This window comes from Coptis chinensis, chromosome 2 (assembly GCF_015680905.1).
Source record: "Coptis chinensis isolate HL-2020 chromosome 2, ASM1568090v1, whole genome shotgun sequence".
NCBI classification, from domain to species: Eukaryota; Viridiplantae; Streptophyta; class Magnoliopsida; order Ranunculales; family Ranunculaceae; genus Coptis; species Coptis chinensis.
Genome location: NC_141457.1, coordinates 3,597,492 through 3,613,765, shown reverse-complemented (window position 1 = coordinate 3,613,765; position 16,274 = coordinate 3,597,492). Strand labels below are relative to the sequence as shown.

The 16,274-nt window shown below is 36.2% G+C and overlaps 2 protein-coding genes, 1 long non-coding RNA gene and 1 other non-coding gene across 5 annotated transcripts; 1 reads left to right on the top strand and 3 right to left on the bottom strand.

The window, feature by feature from the left end:
* Window positions 1–1,339: 1,339 nt before the first annotated feature.
* Window positions 1,340–4,775, bottom strand: LOC147514408 (putative disease resistance protein At5g47280). The gene is made up of 5 exons (XM_086582883.1): window positions 4,004–4,775; window positions 3,163–3,539; window positions 2,710–3,065; window positions 2,420–2,625; window positions 1,340–2,318 (listed from the first exon to the last, which is right to left on the bottom strand). Exons 1-5 carry the CDS (start codon window positions 4,686–4,688, stop codon window positions 1,486–1,488), a joined length of 2,457 nt encoding a protein of 818 aa, XP_086439009.1. The 5' UTR covers window positions 4,689–4,775; the 3' UTR covers window positions 1,340–1,485.
* A 987-nt stretch (window positions 4,776–5,762) lies between these two features.
* Window positions 5,763–8,041, bottom strand: LOC147514407 (uncharacterized). The gene is made up of 4 exons (XR_015213205.1): window positions 7,349–8,041; window positions 7,218–7,257; window positions 6,573–6,871; window positions 5,763–6,487 (listed from the first exon to the last, which is right to left on the bottom strand). It is a non-coding gene; the product is annotated as an uncharacterized LOC147514407 (long non-coding RNA).
* Window positions 8,042–8,275: 234 nt separating this feature from the next.
* Window positions 8,276–8,347, top strand: TRNAW-CCA (transfer RNA tryptophan (anticodon CCA)). Its single transcript has one exon. It is a non-coding gene; the product is annotated as a tRNA-Trp (tRNA).
* A 1,041-nt stretch (window positions 8,348–9,388) lies between these two features.
* On the bottom strand, window positions 9,389–16,222 carry LOC147514405 (serine/threonine-protein kinase SAPK10). Of its 2 annotated transcripts, XM_086582863.1 has the most exons (9): window positions 15,714–16,222; window positions 15,552–15,626; window positions 15,358–15,459; window positions 15,208–15,261; window positions 15,014–15,106; window positions 14,181–14,273; window positions 11,784–11,888; window positions 11,611–11,709; window positions 9,389–10,038 (listed from the first exon to the last, which is right to left on the bottom strand). In XM_086582863.1, the coding sequence occupies exons 1-9, from the start codon at window positions 15,918–15,920 to the stop codon at window positions 9,748–9,750; spliced, it is 1,119 nt and encodes a 372-aa protein (XP_086438989.1). In that variant the 5' UTR covers window positions 15,921–16,222; the 3' UTR covers window positions 9,389–9,747. The 2 variants fall into 2 exon arrangements, with proteins under 2 accessions (XP_086438989.1, XP_086438998.1); XM_086582872.1 differs by lacking the exon at window positions 14,181–14,273 and having other exon boundaries at window positions 15,714–16,060.
* Between the last annotated feature and the right edge of the window lie 52 nt (window positions 16,223–16,274).

Here is a 16,274-nt window from a genome sequence, read left to right as displayed (position 1 = left end):
TAAAAATTCGATATAGAAAATATTCGAATAAAATTCGAGTTTGATAAGAATTCGTTATTTCAATTCGGATTAAAAAAAATGGAAACGGTAAAAGTTCGGGTTCGTAAGTAATTCGAGTATAATACGAAGCTAAAAATAAAAAAATACGATAAAACTTGACAACATACTCAGCAAATTTATAGTGAAAATACGAATAATTTACGAATTAATGATTTCTTGCCGAATTAACGAATTATTCCGTATTATTGATAAATACAATATTTTTAAACGTTTTCCGAATTAAACGAATAATTCGCGAATAATTTGCCGAATTACTAACTATGTTTAGTAGGACCTCCTTACATCTAGAGCAACAAATTATATTGGGAATTCAAATTTGAATTTTGGAAACGGGGTTTTTTATTAACCCAATTAATTTCGGTTTCAGATAGATAACATATAATAAGTGTGAAAAACAATCGGCACATGCGCGCGTACCATAATAGGTTTCACGCTCGTTGAGCGTGCTTAGAATGCTAATATAGGGACCCGCTAATATATGGTATTGTGCTTACAGACACTGCTGTGAAGTGAAATGATGCGTGTCAATGTCAGTATAAAGTCTGTTTCAATGTGAATGCATGACTTTGCTACAGAAGTCACGCATGCTAGGGATCTCAATCAATCTCAATTGAGTGTTAAACTGTTAATGAGGGAAGAAAAGGACAATTGAATCACAAAATCACAAACAAGATATTCCACTGGTCCACACGTTTCCTTCCCGCGTCACTGGTGTCCTCATCTGTTGACTAGTTGCTACAGCCTACATGTGCTCATTAGGTTAAGAACAATGCTTTCTAACAACTCAATGGTAATACTAATAAGTGTTTATCAAGAAAATTGTAAGAAAATACCATGGATAGATGCAACACTTTTATTCAAGAGTTGTGTTGAAACTCGTTAGAAAATTGTTTTGAAGTTTTAACTAGGATAGAGCTATATGGGTCTGTTTGAAAGTTGAAAGTAGCTAGTTCCTAGATGTTTTCACCACTAGTTAGTGTTATCCCCTTCCGTAAACGAGTCAATTAGAATTTTTTCCTACTAGATGGGAAATTAGAGTCTCTTCTAAATACAAAAAAAAAACTCGGTAAATCCAAATTAATTTTTTTTTTTGTGTACTGAAAGAGAGACCCTAATGGAATTCATGTAATGATTTCTCTACTATTTACATATAATATAATATAGTTGAACAAAGATCTGGAGTTCTCTGTTACTTATTTACTATTTACATTTAAAACGCGAGTAAGCTGATCCCGAGTCCCTAAAGTGTATGCAACTTTTTACTTCTTTTCGCAAACCATCAGCAGAAAGTAGTAACTATTTTACTGATCAGATTTGGTGTGAAAAAAGCTTGATCAGCTAATCAGTGTTTTTTTTCCGATAAGGATCAGCTAATCAGTGTTTTTTTTTCGATAAGGATCAGCTAATCAGTGTTCATACATTGAGCTACTCTACAAGCCAGTCGAGATTGAAACACTCCTCGGCCACTTCAATACAGAGTTCCGGCATCAAGTTTTCATATTCTCTCCACAACCAAGCAGCTTCTTCATCACAAATGACACGGTTCAGCCACCTCAATTTTGCAACAGATCGAGGTAGATTCCTGACCTGTGAACACTCCCTCATGTCGAGTTTCTCCAGCCTGATCAACCCGCCCATCTCTTCAGGGAGGCACCTAAGTTTGAGACACTGAGAGATGTCAAGATAATTCAACTTCTCCAGCCCAGAAATGCTCTGAGGAAGCTGTGCCAAGGCTGGGCAGGCGCAAAACCTTAGAATCTGTAGAGAATTCAACTTTCCTAGATCAGCCGGTAACTCATGCAGATCATGGCAGTTAGTGATACTTAAACTCTTAAGGGAGTTGATCTTGCAGATACTCGATGGCAATGCTGTCAGATTGATACAGTGGTCTATTGTGAGCTCCAAGAGGCGTGGAAGTATCGGAGGGATATCCAACATTGAACCATGGAGGCTGTTGCTAAACTCACATAGAACTAGAGATATTTTATGCAAGTTATGCAATGGAACAGTAGTGGGGAGTATCGAGGGGACAATAACTTTCTCGAACCACAGACTTCTCAAGTTAGTCATTGATGCAAAGACCGATAAATTGTGAAGTACCGTGCTAGAATTCCCATAGTTGATTAGCACCAGAGCCCTAAGTTTTGGCATTCTGTTGATGAAGGAAGGCAAGTAGTACTCACTCGAAGAGAAGTTTAGAATGAGAACTTCAGCCTTTGGGAAGTCCATAGGAAGCCAATCACCTTCCTTCATTTCACCTACAACGCAAAAATACAGTGACTGTGAATTGATGAACTTAAAATTTGTAGACCTCTACAAAATATATAGAAATGTGCAAGGAAGTTCAAACAGGCATCACCTGTATGAATTGAAACAATCTGCGCTTGGAAAGATTTCTCCATATTTCTTTTCCATTCCTTTGGAAGTACCTCTTCTCTCCTTGGCATAAGCAACCTCCGGCGCTCAGTTAAGCTACCGCGGTTGCTCAAGTGAAGAGCCATGTCCCTCAAGACATCATGTTCAGTAACACATATTTCAAAATAACTGCTATATTTGTCCCCAGCTCTGCAAAAGAATAACTGCATTCTTATACAAAACCTTTGTCAAAAACAATTGGGAAGAAAAAATTCTCTATTTTTTAGTACATACCGCGCATCTTTAACTAGGTTGATGAGATTTTTGTCAGAAAGCTCAATAAGAATGGCAAAAGCCTCCTCCTCGTCGAGATCATGTATCTCGACCCACATGTTGATGAGCACATCCAAAGGAATCTTCTTGTCCTCCGGAAAGGAAGCCAAGTCCAGGAAACACTCCCTAACCTTTTCTTGCAAGTATGCAATACTCACCGCCATTCGGTCAAGCAAGTTGGTCTCATGAGACTCACATATGGATTCGCCACGTGACAACCTATTCCTGGCGCTTATCCAGAACATCTGAGGCTGGTCTCTCAATGAAGCTCCAATTACCTTCAAAGCCAGTGGGAGCCCTTTGCACTCCTTCACAACCTGTTTACACTTTCAGTGAGAATTTGCAACTGAAAATAGCTACATTGTGCATACCCAACAAAGAAACAAATCACACAATGGAGGCATTTCAATTTACCTGCTCAACAAGTTTCTTGTCAGCCAAAAGAGGAATGGACTTCTGTCCAAAAGCATAGTAACAAAATAGGGAAATAGCTTCATCATCTCTAAGCAAATCAAGCTCGTAAGTGTAGTTGAACACTGGGAACTTAAATCTTGAAACAGCAAGAGTTTTGCATCCAGGAAAATGGAAAACTAACTGTTCTAGAACAGAAAGTGACCACACATCATCAAGAATCACCAAAGTTTTTTCTCTAATCAGCCAATCACTTTGAGCCATCCATGGTGGAGGTACCATGCTATTGCCTGTCATCTGTACCCTGAGACTTTGTTTCAGTTGCTCCACATCAGGGGATTGGGATACTGTTATGAAGAAAACTCTATTCTTGAATTCCCCTGGACAAGTTTAAAAACAGACTCAATAACAAGATACCCAACAACCAAATTCATTGAACTAAAAATCGTACAATTCAGATAAGTTAACTAACACAAAATTCAAATCCATAAAGCTATAGCACCATTCTGTTACGCCCCTCCCGGCAAATAATAGATTTAAAAATTAGTACAGTAGCTAACAATAACTCAGATCATGCGTTATGCTTCAGAGATCGAGCAAATTTATAAAAATGTAGACACAAATGAATGATCAAATACGAAGATAATTCAATTTACTTGATAACCAAAACAAGCTAATACTAAATCAAATTTGACGATTCGCTTCACAGAGTGAATGGACAGAAATGAAAGATCAGATACAAATATGAATTCAATACACAAAAGAAGCATAAAACATTACAACACAAAGTCAGAAAAAAGATAAAAAAATATAAATTCAATATTCGGATTGCGAAGAAACTTACGTCTAATTTCAGGATCTCTGCTAATCTCAGTAGCCAAAGTAGTCTTTCCAGTACCACCAATTCCACAAATCCCAACAACCTTCAAATCCTCCCTTACAATAATCATCTCCTTAACTTTCTTCTTAGCCAAAACCATCCCAGATCCTACTAAACTTACCAAACTACCACCAGTTTCCACTTCCATCATCACCACTTCATTCACAGCCTCAACTTGTCTTCTTTCCATTGCTTCTCCTAACCAACCATCTGTTCTCGCTTCAATCCTCATATCACAAATCTTTTCCGATAACTGATCAATCCCAACTCTCACATGATGCACGTCAGCTAATATATGTGCTTGTATTGGTCCGTTTAAAAACTGTGCTAAACTTTTTTGTATATTCTCCATTTTTCTTGCAAACCGTAAGTTCTTGTATACATTCCATTTACTAGAATGCAAGACTTTGTCTGCTAACTCTGAAGCGGAAACAAGTGTTCGGGAAAAATCGTCTAGTTGTCTTTGGCGTGTTTGTGGTAACTCGACACCAGTGTACTTGATCTCTTCTATGATAGGCTGGAGTTCTTTTATGGTAGCAATGAGTTGTTGTGCACTTGGTTTGCATAGACTGTGCCTTTTGCCTACTAAGATGAGTTGTTTTAGAAGTTCAGTTGCTAGTTCTCCTACGAAGAAATCAGTTACCGCCATCTCTGTGTGACCTTTCGGTACTGAATTCTATATAGCTACTCTGCTACTGCTATTCATTCTTTATGTTTTAAGGTGATCTGAATTCTGAAGGCAGCCAATAGTTATGAGGGCCATTGACTTGAAGTAGGGACAGTCTGTCATTGACTTAGTCCTGTCTCATGAGGGCACACACGCTTAAAGTGGCTAGATGCAGATAGAATGAATATATCAGTTAATTGATTGGCTAAAAATAACTCTAGGATTCGTAGTTTCGTACTATAGAGTAGCTAGAGAATAATTTTGTGGACATACAACTATTTGTTGTCCACAAGTTCTCATATTCCCTGCTGCCCAGAAAAATTATTTATGTACCCGAAAAAATTATTTATCTGACTTACAAAGTGTTTGGACCAACGAGAAGTTGGTGTTTGGACCAACGCTCTCTTTGTCCACAAATTCGTTCTCTATGTTCTCTAATCTAAAAAAAAAAAAAAACTATGTTAAAGCTGGAGTTGTGTTTTTTCAAAAGGGATGAAAAATAAGTTAATGCTCCGGTCGTCTTGTAATACATTCTTGCGAGCCATAAATGAATCGAGCTTCAGTACGCATTATTGATATATCATTGTACTATTGCAGGATGAATTCAAGTCAAGTATAAGGCTAAAGTCCAATGGTGCGGCAAAACACTAAATTTTGCGTAAAATGTGATCCAATGGTATGTTAAAAGGTTAACCCGCAAACGCTACACTTTTAGCGATATAGCGTATACTCTGCACTCCAGAACGAGTGGCTGCCAGAGAAAAAATTCCAAATAAATCTACCCGCCTCTGTCGTAGCGGCTAGAATTTCGATTTAATTTCAAAACAATTCTACACGCCAGTCACTGTGGAGGTTAGAATTTCAATTCATATTTCCACAGGCCACTCACAATGGCGGTTAGAATTGAATTATCTATTTTAAGTATTTTTAATAAATTAGTTTGTGCAATTACCATTCTATCATACCTTTATATTTTTGTTATTTAGTTGTATTTCTATAATATTTGTTATGATTTCAATTGTAAGATTAAATTTATTCTGATTTGCAACAACTTAATTAATTATTGAAATAAAATATTTATTGAAAATAAAATAAAAACAACAAATTAAAAGGAAATACATTAAAATGCATCAAATACGTACGAAGCATTTAAAATACTTAATCAAATTAATCAATCGCTCCCGTATTCTTCAAAGTGCAAATTTCTTGAAACAGTTCGTGCATTGCGAAGAGTTTGATCTTTCAAGATTTGTTTCTTTGCATTTTTGTACCATTATTTTCCTTGAGGTGTTATAGTCGATGTATTTGTGTTCATGATCTCTTTTTCCCATGCCAATGTCTCATGTAATTCTTGTTTTTTCTGCAAGTTTAACCCTTGAAGGATTAGACGTTTCACTTTCATAGAATTTTTTCCCACAGTCAGTCGATGCCTCAATGGCCTCCATCGTCCGTTGAGATTGTCGCGTTAATTCTTTTAGAGAAGATTTGTTTTGCGTGTCAAGTGTTTTTTTTTTTTTTTTTTTTTTTTCCACAATCCGGTCTTTTTGATGAACCAGGTCCTTGTATTTCAGAATCAGGTGTTCCCCCAATGCCATCTTGTTCGTCTAATGGAGTTGGAGACCCGTTGTGAAAATTAGTTTGAGAGAAACCAGATGTAGTTGGAACTGAATGGCGCGCCCATTTTTCGTAGTCTTTCAAAATAAACCACAGTACACATGATCAAATTTGAAGGGTTTATTATCTGAAGACCTGGTGACATACAACTTTCTTGCTTGCTCCATCTGTAAAAGAAAAAAAAAATATTAGTTTGAGTTTAATAAATTATATTCTAACTAAATAATTGATATATATAAAATAATAGCTTACAATATCCATTTCATTAGTTTCTGATCTGTTCATATTCTCCGCTTGATTCAAACATACACGAAATAAAGTAATTGCTTTATTTATAAGTTGCCAACGACTTGTAACACCTCTCATAGTTCGTGCCACTATAAAACCTCGTATCATCTTCTGATTCTCAAATTGTTATTTAATTTTATCCCACAACATGTTGCCTGATTGATTTGTTCCGGTAATTGGATCAATCGAATTATCCAACTATGCTTGGAATAATAATGTGACTTCATCAACGCTAAATGATGCTCCCCTACTTGACATTGTTACTGAAAAGAGAGAGATGAAGACAGTATTATTGATAATACAGAAATAAAATATTACTGATGTTTGCGGGAATGTGCATTTGAGAGAGGAAAATACAGTTTTTTTTTATAGGGTCATTGGGTTGATAAAATTGAATTATTGGATTTCATTTTCTTGTGGTCTGTATGCTATTGATTAGGGTCATTGGGTTGTGGGCAAGATTGGAATGAATAATGTCAAACAATATTTATTGTAACAAATCATATATATAAGCTTTCCAAACTACATTTCTAGTATAGACAATACAGAGAGACGCACACACATGATTCAATGTAAATATAAACAGTAAGAAAAATGGCTGGCACATACCCAATAGAGAAGCTTCAAGAAGGTGAGTTCTCCCAAGAACCTGATCCATAGGAGTAAGTGTACCAAGCTTAACCCCTTCATTTCAGCTCAAAACTCACAAAAAAAAAATATAACATTCATCAAAATCATACCTATTTGTGGGAAGTGGCAATGAGAGATCCGAAATTCGGTGCCAATTCTAGACTTCTATTTGTCTCGCGCCAAAGTGGAGTTGAAGAGTGAGAGTGAGTAATTTATTTAATTTTTTTTCGGTGTTTTTTCTTTTTGAGAGAGACCGAGGTAGGAGAAAGAGTTAAATGGGGAGATAATTATCTACACGCCTGTGTGAGTGGCATATACAAATTTTTTTTTTTTTTTCTTGCCCACCACACGGCTGATGGCGGATAACAAAGGTTGATATTTAACGATATTACAGTGGATAACAAATAACGATATTTAACAAAGTCGATATTTTGGCTGCATGCCAGTATCACTGGGGCAGCTGAAAAAACAAACCATTGGTCTTATTTTGCTATCTCACTAACGATATACACTGTGTTATTGCGGTTTGGTGTTTTGTTACACCAAACCATGGACCTAGCATAATAGGAAAGCAGCCACCACACAAATATCCCACTTCCTTAAAAAATTAAGGAAGTAAAATTAGCAAATGATACTGTACTTTAATCTTTTCACGTAACAACAAAGAAGTCTCTTTCTTACCGCTAAAGAATAATATTTTATATAATGTGACGTGACATTGCCACTAAGCATTTTTCTTAACTAGTATGATTTCTTATTCATTAATTGTCTTAATTGGAGCTATAATGTAGTCAAAATATTCTCGAAGGACTTTGCTCAAGATGTCGTTTGAAAATATTTGGATTAGGCCTAGTTTTTTTACCATTTGATTTTCATAAGAGAGAGAGAGATTAAGCTGATCAGCTAAGAAAGATGCTTCTAAAGTTTAAAGTGATGTTTCCTTTTAAATAAATAGTTACGAAATACTGGTGAATGTGCAAATATAGAATTTTAGTTTTTTTATAATATATTTAAATGAAACAATAAATAACATGGAAGGATCTGTGGCGCAATGGTAGCGCGTCTGACTCCAGATCAGAAGGTTGCGTGTTCGATTCACGTCAGGTTCAGTTTTTACTCCATTTTCTATTTATACGAAGATCAGAAGGTTGCGTGTTCGATTCAATTTTTTCTCCATTTTCCATTTATACGAATTCTGGTAATCTGGCTCATGTTCCATGGCACCATAATGCTTCTAAGCGTGCCTTCATCGCTATGGCTATGCTTCTTTGTTGGTCGAGATCGTTCCAGGTGATTTGAGACTAACGCAAGACCACGTTACATACTTACATGTGCTGGTAGTCAAAACTTTGCTGCCACTTTAAAACTGCAAAGTCTTTACGTGGTTCTGAATCTCTTGGGAAAGAAACTTGGAGTTAAAATCACCCATCAATAGCTTATAACACCCCTAATTACTTCAAAACAATTCAATGTTCTAGCTCAAGTTAACATGAAAAATTCTACAGGTGCACATCCTATATAATCTTTCCGAGCCACTATATCTAATGCAAAGCAGCGCAGTTGGACCAGTGCATGCATCTTGATCCCATGTGTAGGCTGTAGCTGTGTTAATAGTTAAAAATACCCTAGGATCTCATCCACTAGGTTTTCAACTTTAACGACCCATTACTGTAACATGGCCCAGGCATTTGAATGCAGGGAAGTGCCATCTTGAATTCTTGATAAACCTTCTTGTCAAATACTAGTAGACCACTGAATAGTCATTGGACTGGAGAATCCTGATGAACTACTTTGGAGACAAATACCAAGAAGAACTTAAAGTGTAAAGCACTGATTAGTCCAAATGCCTCGTCACTGGGTACAAAATAACTTCAGTCCCTCCAGACAGAATTTTCAACTCTGAAGTCGTCGAAAGCTTGACACACTGTCCAAGGTTTGACACACTAAAACAGGTTCAATTGTCAATAGTATGTATGGATAAATATTCCCAAGCATCAACTCTGGGACCTTTCTTGTTTGTCACTGCATCCTCTTATTGTTTAAATGGAAAGCTAGTGCGAGTGTCTAAACACTCACCGTCTAGCATTTGCAGGAAGTAGTCCAAGCATAATTTAGTAAGTTAAGTTCCAAGTGCTGTACAATACATCGTCTGAACACAATAGAATGCTGTACAATACATCGTCTGAACACAATGGAAACTATCAGACTTCGAGAATATCTGGTGTAACCATGTATTCAATAGTACAAATATGCTCGTGGCAAATCGCACGACAATACAGGGTAAACACAACATTTAATTTCTATGAACAAAGTAGATAAACAAAAGACTGCCTCCGCTCCGTATTACAAATATATCATATTCCAGAAGGCAGACCATACAACAACATCAGGCAAGCGGACTTTCCTGCAATACATAACAACAGTACTTCAACCACCTTTGGAGATCCTCCCATCCTTTTGAAGTGCATAAATATTTGTGGAAACAGCTATCACACAACCATTGGCCTTGTTACATTGCATATACTATTTCACCACTACTGTCAACATCAAGGTCAGGATCAGTCTCCAAGTCATCCATGTCATCATCAAAGTCCAAGTCACCAGCCAGACAATGGCTTAGGCTGCGGGTTCCAGGTGCAGGTATAGTGGCCTCTGCTATGATCTGCATGATTTCGTCGACGCTTTGCATAGGTTGATCAGGTTCCACAAACTGACTGCTCATTGGATTTTCATCCATGAGATCGGCTGGAAGATTCTTTAGAAACCAGTCATGGCTACGAATTTCGTTCATGGTTATCCTCTGTCGTCAAAAGCCATGAGATTCAATAAGGAATTAAAAGAAACTACATTTAGGATATAGTTATGTTTCCCTACTACGAAGATCGTATCTTCCAAAGTGGGACTTGCATGGATACACCACAAGAAACTAGAGTGGCAAAAGCAGTAGGATTTATATGTAAAACAAATCCTAACACAAATACATGCTGCCTAAGTGATGGTAAATCATGGTCCCATCCTACTTATCTTTTCCTACTGCTTTTAAATAATCCAAGGGCTGTGAATCAAACTGAGCCCTGATGCAAGGTGCTCATGTAGCTCAGTAGCCCATGCTTTACAGCTCGGGGGTGTAAAGTGTAATGTTGTGCCCATGGGTTCTTTTGAGATTATAATCCCATATCGGGTGTCTAATGTCTTGCAATTAAATTCCTGGGGCCTCTCCACTTGTCACCAATTGGTTTTAAGTTGGATGCCCATCTTCAATAGGTTCTTTATTAAAAGAATTATAATAGAGGAATAAGAAGAGAGAGAAAAAACTAGTTGAAGTAAAATTAACGAGTAATTAATGCAGAAATTCATAATTCATCACTCCAAAAATAAGTGAAACCAATCAAACTTTCAAAATGGTTCCATAGTAGCATCAGTAAAATTACACAATAGAAGCCTCGTTGATTTTGGTTAGTGTTTTTCAGAACTGAAATTTAACTCGATTAAACTCTGGTGTAATCTGTGTATTCAAGAGTGCAAATATACTCATGGTCACTCACAAAACAATACAGGGTAAACTCAACATTTCTACATACAGCGCCAAAAAAAAAAAACTCGATTTATGAAATGTTACTCAATTTAAGAAAGAAAAATATTAGGGTGAACTAGTATTACCCCCCTCTAGATGAGCCAATTAGGATTTCCCCACTAGATGGGAAATTAGGGTCTCCCCTAAATACACACAAAAAATTTCGGTCAACCCACTTTGACTTTTTTTTTTGTGTGTATTTAGGGGGGAGACCCTAATTTCTCATCTAGTGGGGGGGAAATCCTAATTGGCTCATCTAGTAGGGGGGTAATACTAGTTAACCCAAAATATTAATTGAATCAGCAAAAAGTTAGTTGATTCTATCATATAGAGCATGACTCTACTAAAACTGAAACTTAAATTCAAGTTGAATCCATAGAGTCATAGAGATAGGGTTTGACATGTATACAACAAAAACAAGACACTTAAAAAACCCACAGAAACACTTCACAATTATTCAAGTAGAGCATATTCTGCTCTCCATATATAAGGCATCAGCTTCTCACAAAAACATAAGCCTCCTATATGCTTGGTCTCTGAACCATTATGCCTCTAGTGTCTCTAGCATTGACTAAAACCTTTGAGGCATGTTGTGCCCGCCTCACCGAGAGGACATGAAGGGCTCACACTGGTAGAATCAATAAAATTGATGACAAAATCTCATCAAGATTTCATTTGCAAAAATAAAAAACAAAAAACTATACGATATGGTAAAAGCACAGGCAGGCTGATTTGTGATCTCATGTTTTCTGAGTTCTACCTATTAAATAGAACTAAGCTACTAAACTAATTACTAACCGTTGAAGGGTTGGCAACAAAAATCCTTGAGATCAGGTGCTGGCACTCGAGAGATATATGGACATAATCAGGAATTGAATACTGAACACTCAATATTCGCTGCACGAAACAACATCTTTCTGAGTAAACAGTTAAATCACTTCATGCTGCAACAATTATGCTCAACTACAAACCTGTATTGTCTTTTTAAAGTTCTTGGGCTCGTCGGGATCCTCAAAAGGGTAAGCACCCACTAACATGACATACAATGTTACACCACAAGACCAAACATCCGCAATCTGAATTACCGTGATACGAAAAAGAAAGTCAGTGGAAGTACAGAACGACATATATTGCAACAAGCAGTAACATACTGTAATTTTACCTTGAGATTACCCGTACTCTAGTGGGTGGAATGAATAAAAGCTTGTAATCTTTTCAAATAAAAGGTATTTTTTTTTCTCAGAAAACATCAGACACATATTTTTCTCGATGAAAATGTTTTACTTTAGAAAGAGGCAGACAAGATACAGGAAAACAATATCACAATGCTTGACTGCCCACCCAAAAATGACTTCACTAAACTGGAGAGCACTTGCAAATAAGATACATAGACATCCAAATCCAGACGGAATGTTTTATTTTACCAATGAGAAAGTATCCTTGAAAGTACTGCAATCCCTTTCCAACAAGATCCAACAAGAGATTCCGAGATATCACGTGGGGAAGATCAATTATGACACAGAATATCCCCATATTCACAGAGAATATCCAACTTCCAGCTGATAGTACTGTCAAAATTATAATAGTTGGTTTGGAGACAATCCCGAATTTCCTTGGCAATGTTGAATGGTTTTTTTCAACAGTAGAAATAATAAATCTAGTAGCCATGGTTTTTCCTCTTTTTTTGGTCGATAAAACAATATTAGAATATCAGTGTGAGAGATTCACACTGCCCAATGCTAGTTAAATTGTATTGCTGTTAGTGAAGATGAAGTTTGGAGAGAAAAGAGGATATGGCCTTATTAGTTTTGGCGTTGTATCACTACAATATAAGAGTTTACAATAATAGAAACTTCCTAAAATTCAGGTCGGGCGTTTCCACCGAACCCCAAGTCCTTAAATCCCCTCGAGAGATGTCCTTTTAGAACTCTAACAGTAGTTACATCAAAGCTGCACTATAGCTTCTCAATCAATTACAACTGAATCAAAACTCACATTCCTAACAGTAGCCATGGTTTTTCCTATTATACGAAAGCTGTTGATGGTTAGATCTCTACCTACAAGTCCAAGAGTAACATGGTTTTTACTTGCATGAGATGTTTCTTAGTTGAGAAAATAGGGTTCGCTAGATGAAGTTGCCCAATTATTGGATACTACATGCTGATCTTGTTGAGGAGAATCTTTGCCAAAAAACATGCACAATTAATAGATCTGAAGGCAAAATATGCATCATGCAATGTTTTTAAAAAAGCCTATCAGCTTCGAGAGGCTAGCCTTCGAGGCAAAAGCGTCAATTTAAAAAAAAAATAATAATATTTGAAATAATCTAGAACAAAATATAAATAAATCAAGAAAAATGTGCTATGAACAAATTTACTTAAACAAGAATAAATCTTTTTGAGGCTTTTAAGTTTTACCTTGCGAGTGACACTAATGAAATTTGAATAAAGCTTGGAAAAAAAACAGGAGACATTGGTTTAGGGCTGATTGTGTGCTAACTAAGCGTTAAGACCAAGTATTCATGATTATATGTTATTTTCACACTTAATAGCATAAATTTGTCTTAGTTAACAAAAGTGAACAAAAGAGAAGAGATAAAAAAGTGCTGCATTAAAGCTTAACCCTCGAGGCGTAGCATACGCCTCAGTAAAGTGAGGCATAAGCCTCTTCAACTAACAAAGAGAGGTAACCCTCGTTGTGTTTTGTTAAAATTATGCCATCATGAGAACAAAAAAGACTCAATATTTTAGTAAAACAGAGCACCATACTAGTACTATATGAGATATAATTTAATGTAGTATCAATCTCATTTATCTTCTTAGAGGGCTTATATCTGATAATACGATAGACTCTGAATCTAAGTTGGTAAGTACTGGAAGAATTGCATACCCCTCAGATCCTTTATCAGCTAAGAGTCTGGAATATATTTCCCACTTCAAAGGAAAAAATATTTGGAGCATATGCCGGGAAACAATTGAAGCCTATAACTTATATATTCACTTACGTACCCTATAAATGCGCGAATAGTCAAAGGTTCATTAGAGAAATAATTCCAATCAATTATTCCCCAAGACTGAATAATCCCAGGATCTAATGTCTCCTCTCTCCTGATTACGGTATCAATGAAGAGAGACAGACATTCTTTCGTCCTACAGAACAGTTTTCTTTCCATGCACACGGTTGCATGTTTCTTTACGGTAGGGCACTTATTATGTGTCACCCAAATTGTATATCTTTTTAACTTTATAAATATACTCCGACATTTGGAGGTTTATCGAAAGAAAAAGAAAAAAGACAGACAATCAAATGGCCGATTATCTCCATGCAGGCATGTTTATATAGTAAGAGTCTATGAGATACAAACTTACCTTGCCATCATATTCCTTCCTGAGTAATACTTCTGGGGCAATATATGCAGGGGTACCAACAGTTGATTTTGGTTGTGAATGGAGTACCGACGACTGAGAAAAACAGTAATTTGAAAGAATTTATATATCATTTCACGTAAGTATATTAATGCTCTTGGAACTAAGCTCAATTATATTGTAAAAAAACACTTTAATGTAAAGGATATGAATTGAAATGAAAAATACTAAAAGTAAGACTCTATTTGTTTCACACTACCTAGTTCTCTGATTTTTTTTTTCTTTTTTTTTGACCGATAAAACAATAGATTTTATTGAAGAGCAGTGTGATGGAGGGGGTCACACTACAACCAATTTTACAAGCAAATCAACTCAAAATACAACCATCATTACAGCTTCCCAGTTGAACATAACATCATCAATCTAATGTGCTTCAGAGCACCATAGACAAATACCCAATTCCAAGCCATAGACTTGATGTTGCTAACTATGACTCTTGCTTATCTTCAAAAAGCTTCATATTCCTCTCCAACCAAATCCCCCAGCAAATGGTGTGAAAGAGTATATCACACATCAAACGATCAACAGTGGAAAGTCTTGAACATTTCCAATTCTTGAGGACATGTACCAAAGTATCATCAAATGCAACAATTGTTTTATTTCAAAGTATGTTTTAAACCAGAGACATCCTTCTACACGCATATAAATATCAAATGTAGTCAAACATGGTTGTAATGGCAAGTCCAAAGTTGAATTGCCAACTCTTTTAAAGCCTGTATCGATTCACACTAAAAGAGAAATACAAATAATAATTGGAAAAAAAAAAAAAAAAATACCTTGGAGTACCCAAAGTCGCATATCTTCAGACGAGGAGCTGGGCTTCCATCCAAGAGTGTGTTTTCCAACTTCAAGTCACGGTGACATACTTGCTTCATGAAAAATAGAACGTAGAAGGTACATTTAATCATCTATAATTCCAAAGTAGCCCAAGAACAAAATGAAAATGAAAATTTTCTTCAAATCCAATTACCATTGAGTGGCAGTAGCCAACTCCTGATATAAGTTGTTGGAAGAAAAAGCGAGCCTGTAACAAATACCACGATTAAAAAAACATCAAACCAACAAGTGCCCTGGTTCTGGGAAAACAAAAACTGAAGTCAAAACGGATTGAATCAATGACCTCATCCTCATTAAACCGCCCTGCATTACAAATCCGCTCAAAGAGCTCTCCACCAGATGCATATTCCATAACAATAGCTAGATGGGTTGGTGTCAATATAACCTACCAAAAATAAAATAAACGAAGCTCAACCTATAATTCTTTTCAATATCAATATATTATATTATTATCAAATACATAAAAACGAAACAGACCTCTTTGAACCTGACAATATTAGGATTCCTTAATGATCTGTGATTGATAATCTCTCTTTGCACATTTTCATCTATCTGTTAAATACAGACAATATTTCGATCAAATAAACTACTAAAGTCATAAAAATAAAATAATAACAATAAAAGAAAATGGAAGATTACTTTTTCGCCACGTTCGATGTACTTAACAGCAACAAGTTCTTTACTCTGTTTATCTCTCATCAACCTGGCTACACCAAAATTACCCGACCCAATATCTCTAACTAGTTCATACCGGTCACTATCATGCATTATAGGCATATCCATACCCGGCCCAACTGTGATCTGTGACCGATCCATATATTCTCCTCCTCCTCCGTTGTTCATCATTTTTTCTTTCTTTTTTATCCACTAATAATTAACGTGGCATCACACCAATCATTCAATCAACATAGAGATTTGTGACTTATTATAAACTCTAGAGAGCTTTGCTTATCACTGGAGAGAGAGAGAGGTTGGGACTTGGGACTGATCATTGACGCCAGACGTGATTTAATATAAAATGTTTTAGTGAAAGTACTTTTATGCCCCCTTCATTGGCTCATTTACTTTGTCTGGAATCTGGGTGACGCATGTTTATCTTTTCCATATTTGTTAGCCAACAAATTGGGAAATTTGGATAATTTTTTGCGTCAACCTAGTTGACTAGGGGTGTTCATCAAAAACCGGAAACCGAGAAACCGA

Bases quoted from the DNA above. Each gene is read 5' to 3' on its own strand.
- LOC147514405 (XM_086582863.1), bottom strand. From the start codon at position 15,920: ATGATGAACAACGGAGGAGGAGGAGAATATATGGATCGGTCACAGATC. The intron at 15,460-15,551 runs GTCTGTTTCGTT...TATTTTTGGTAG, and splicing joins ATATTGTCAGGTTCAAAGAG to GTTATATTGACACCAACCCA. The intron at 14,274-15,013 runs GTATTTTTTTTT...TGTTTTTCTCAG, and splicing joins GCGACTTTGGGTACTCCAAG to TCGTCGGTACTCCATTCACA.
- LOC147514408 (XM_086582883.1), bottom strand. From the start codon at position 4,688: ATGGCGGTAACTGATTTCTTCGTAGGAGAACTAGCAACTGAACTTCTA. The intron at 3,540-4,003 runs GTAAGTTTCTTC...AAACTTGTCCAG, and splicing joins CAGAGATCCTGAAATTAGAC to GGGAATTCAAGAATAGAGTT. The intron at 3,066-3,162 runs GTAAATTGAAAT...AAGTGTAAACAG, and splicing joins ACAAGAAACTTGTTGAGCAG to GTTGTGAAGGAGTGCAAAGG.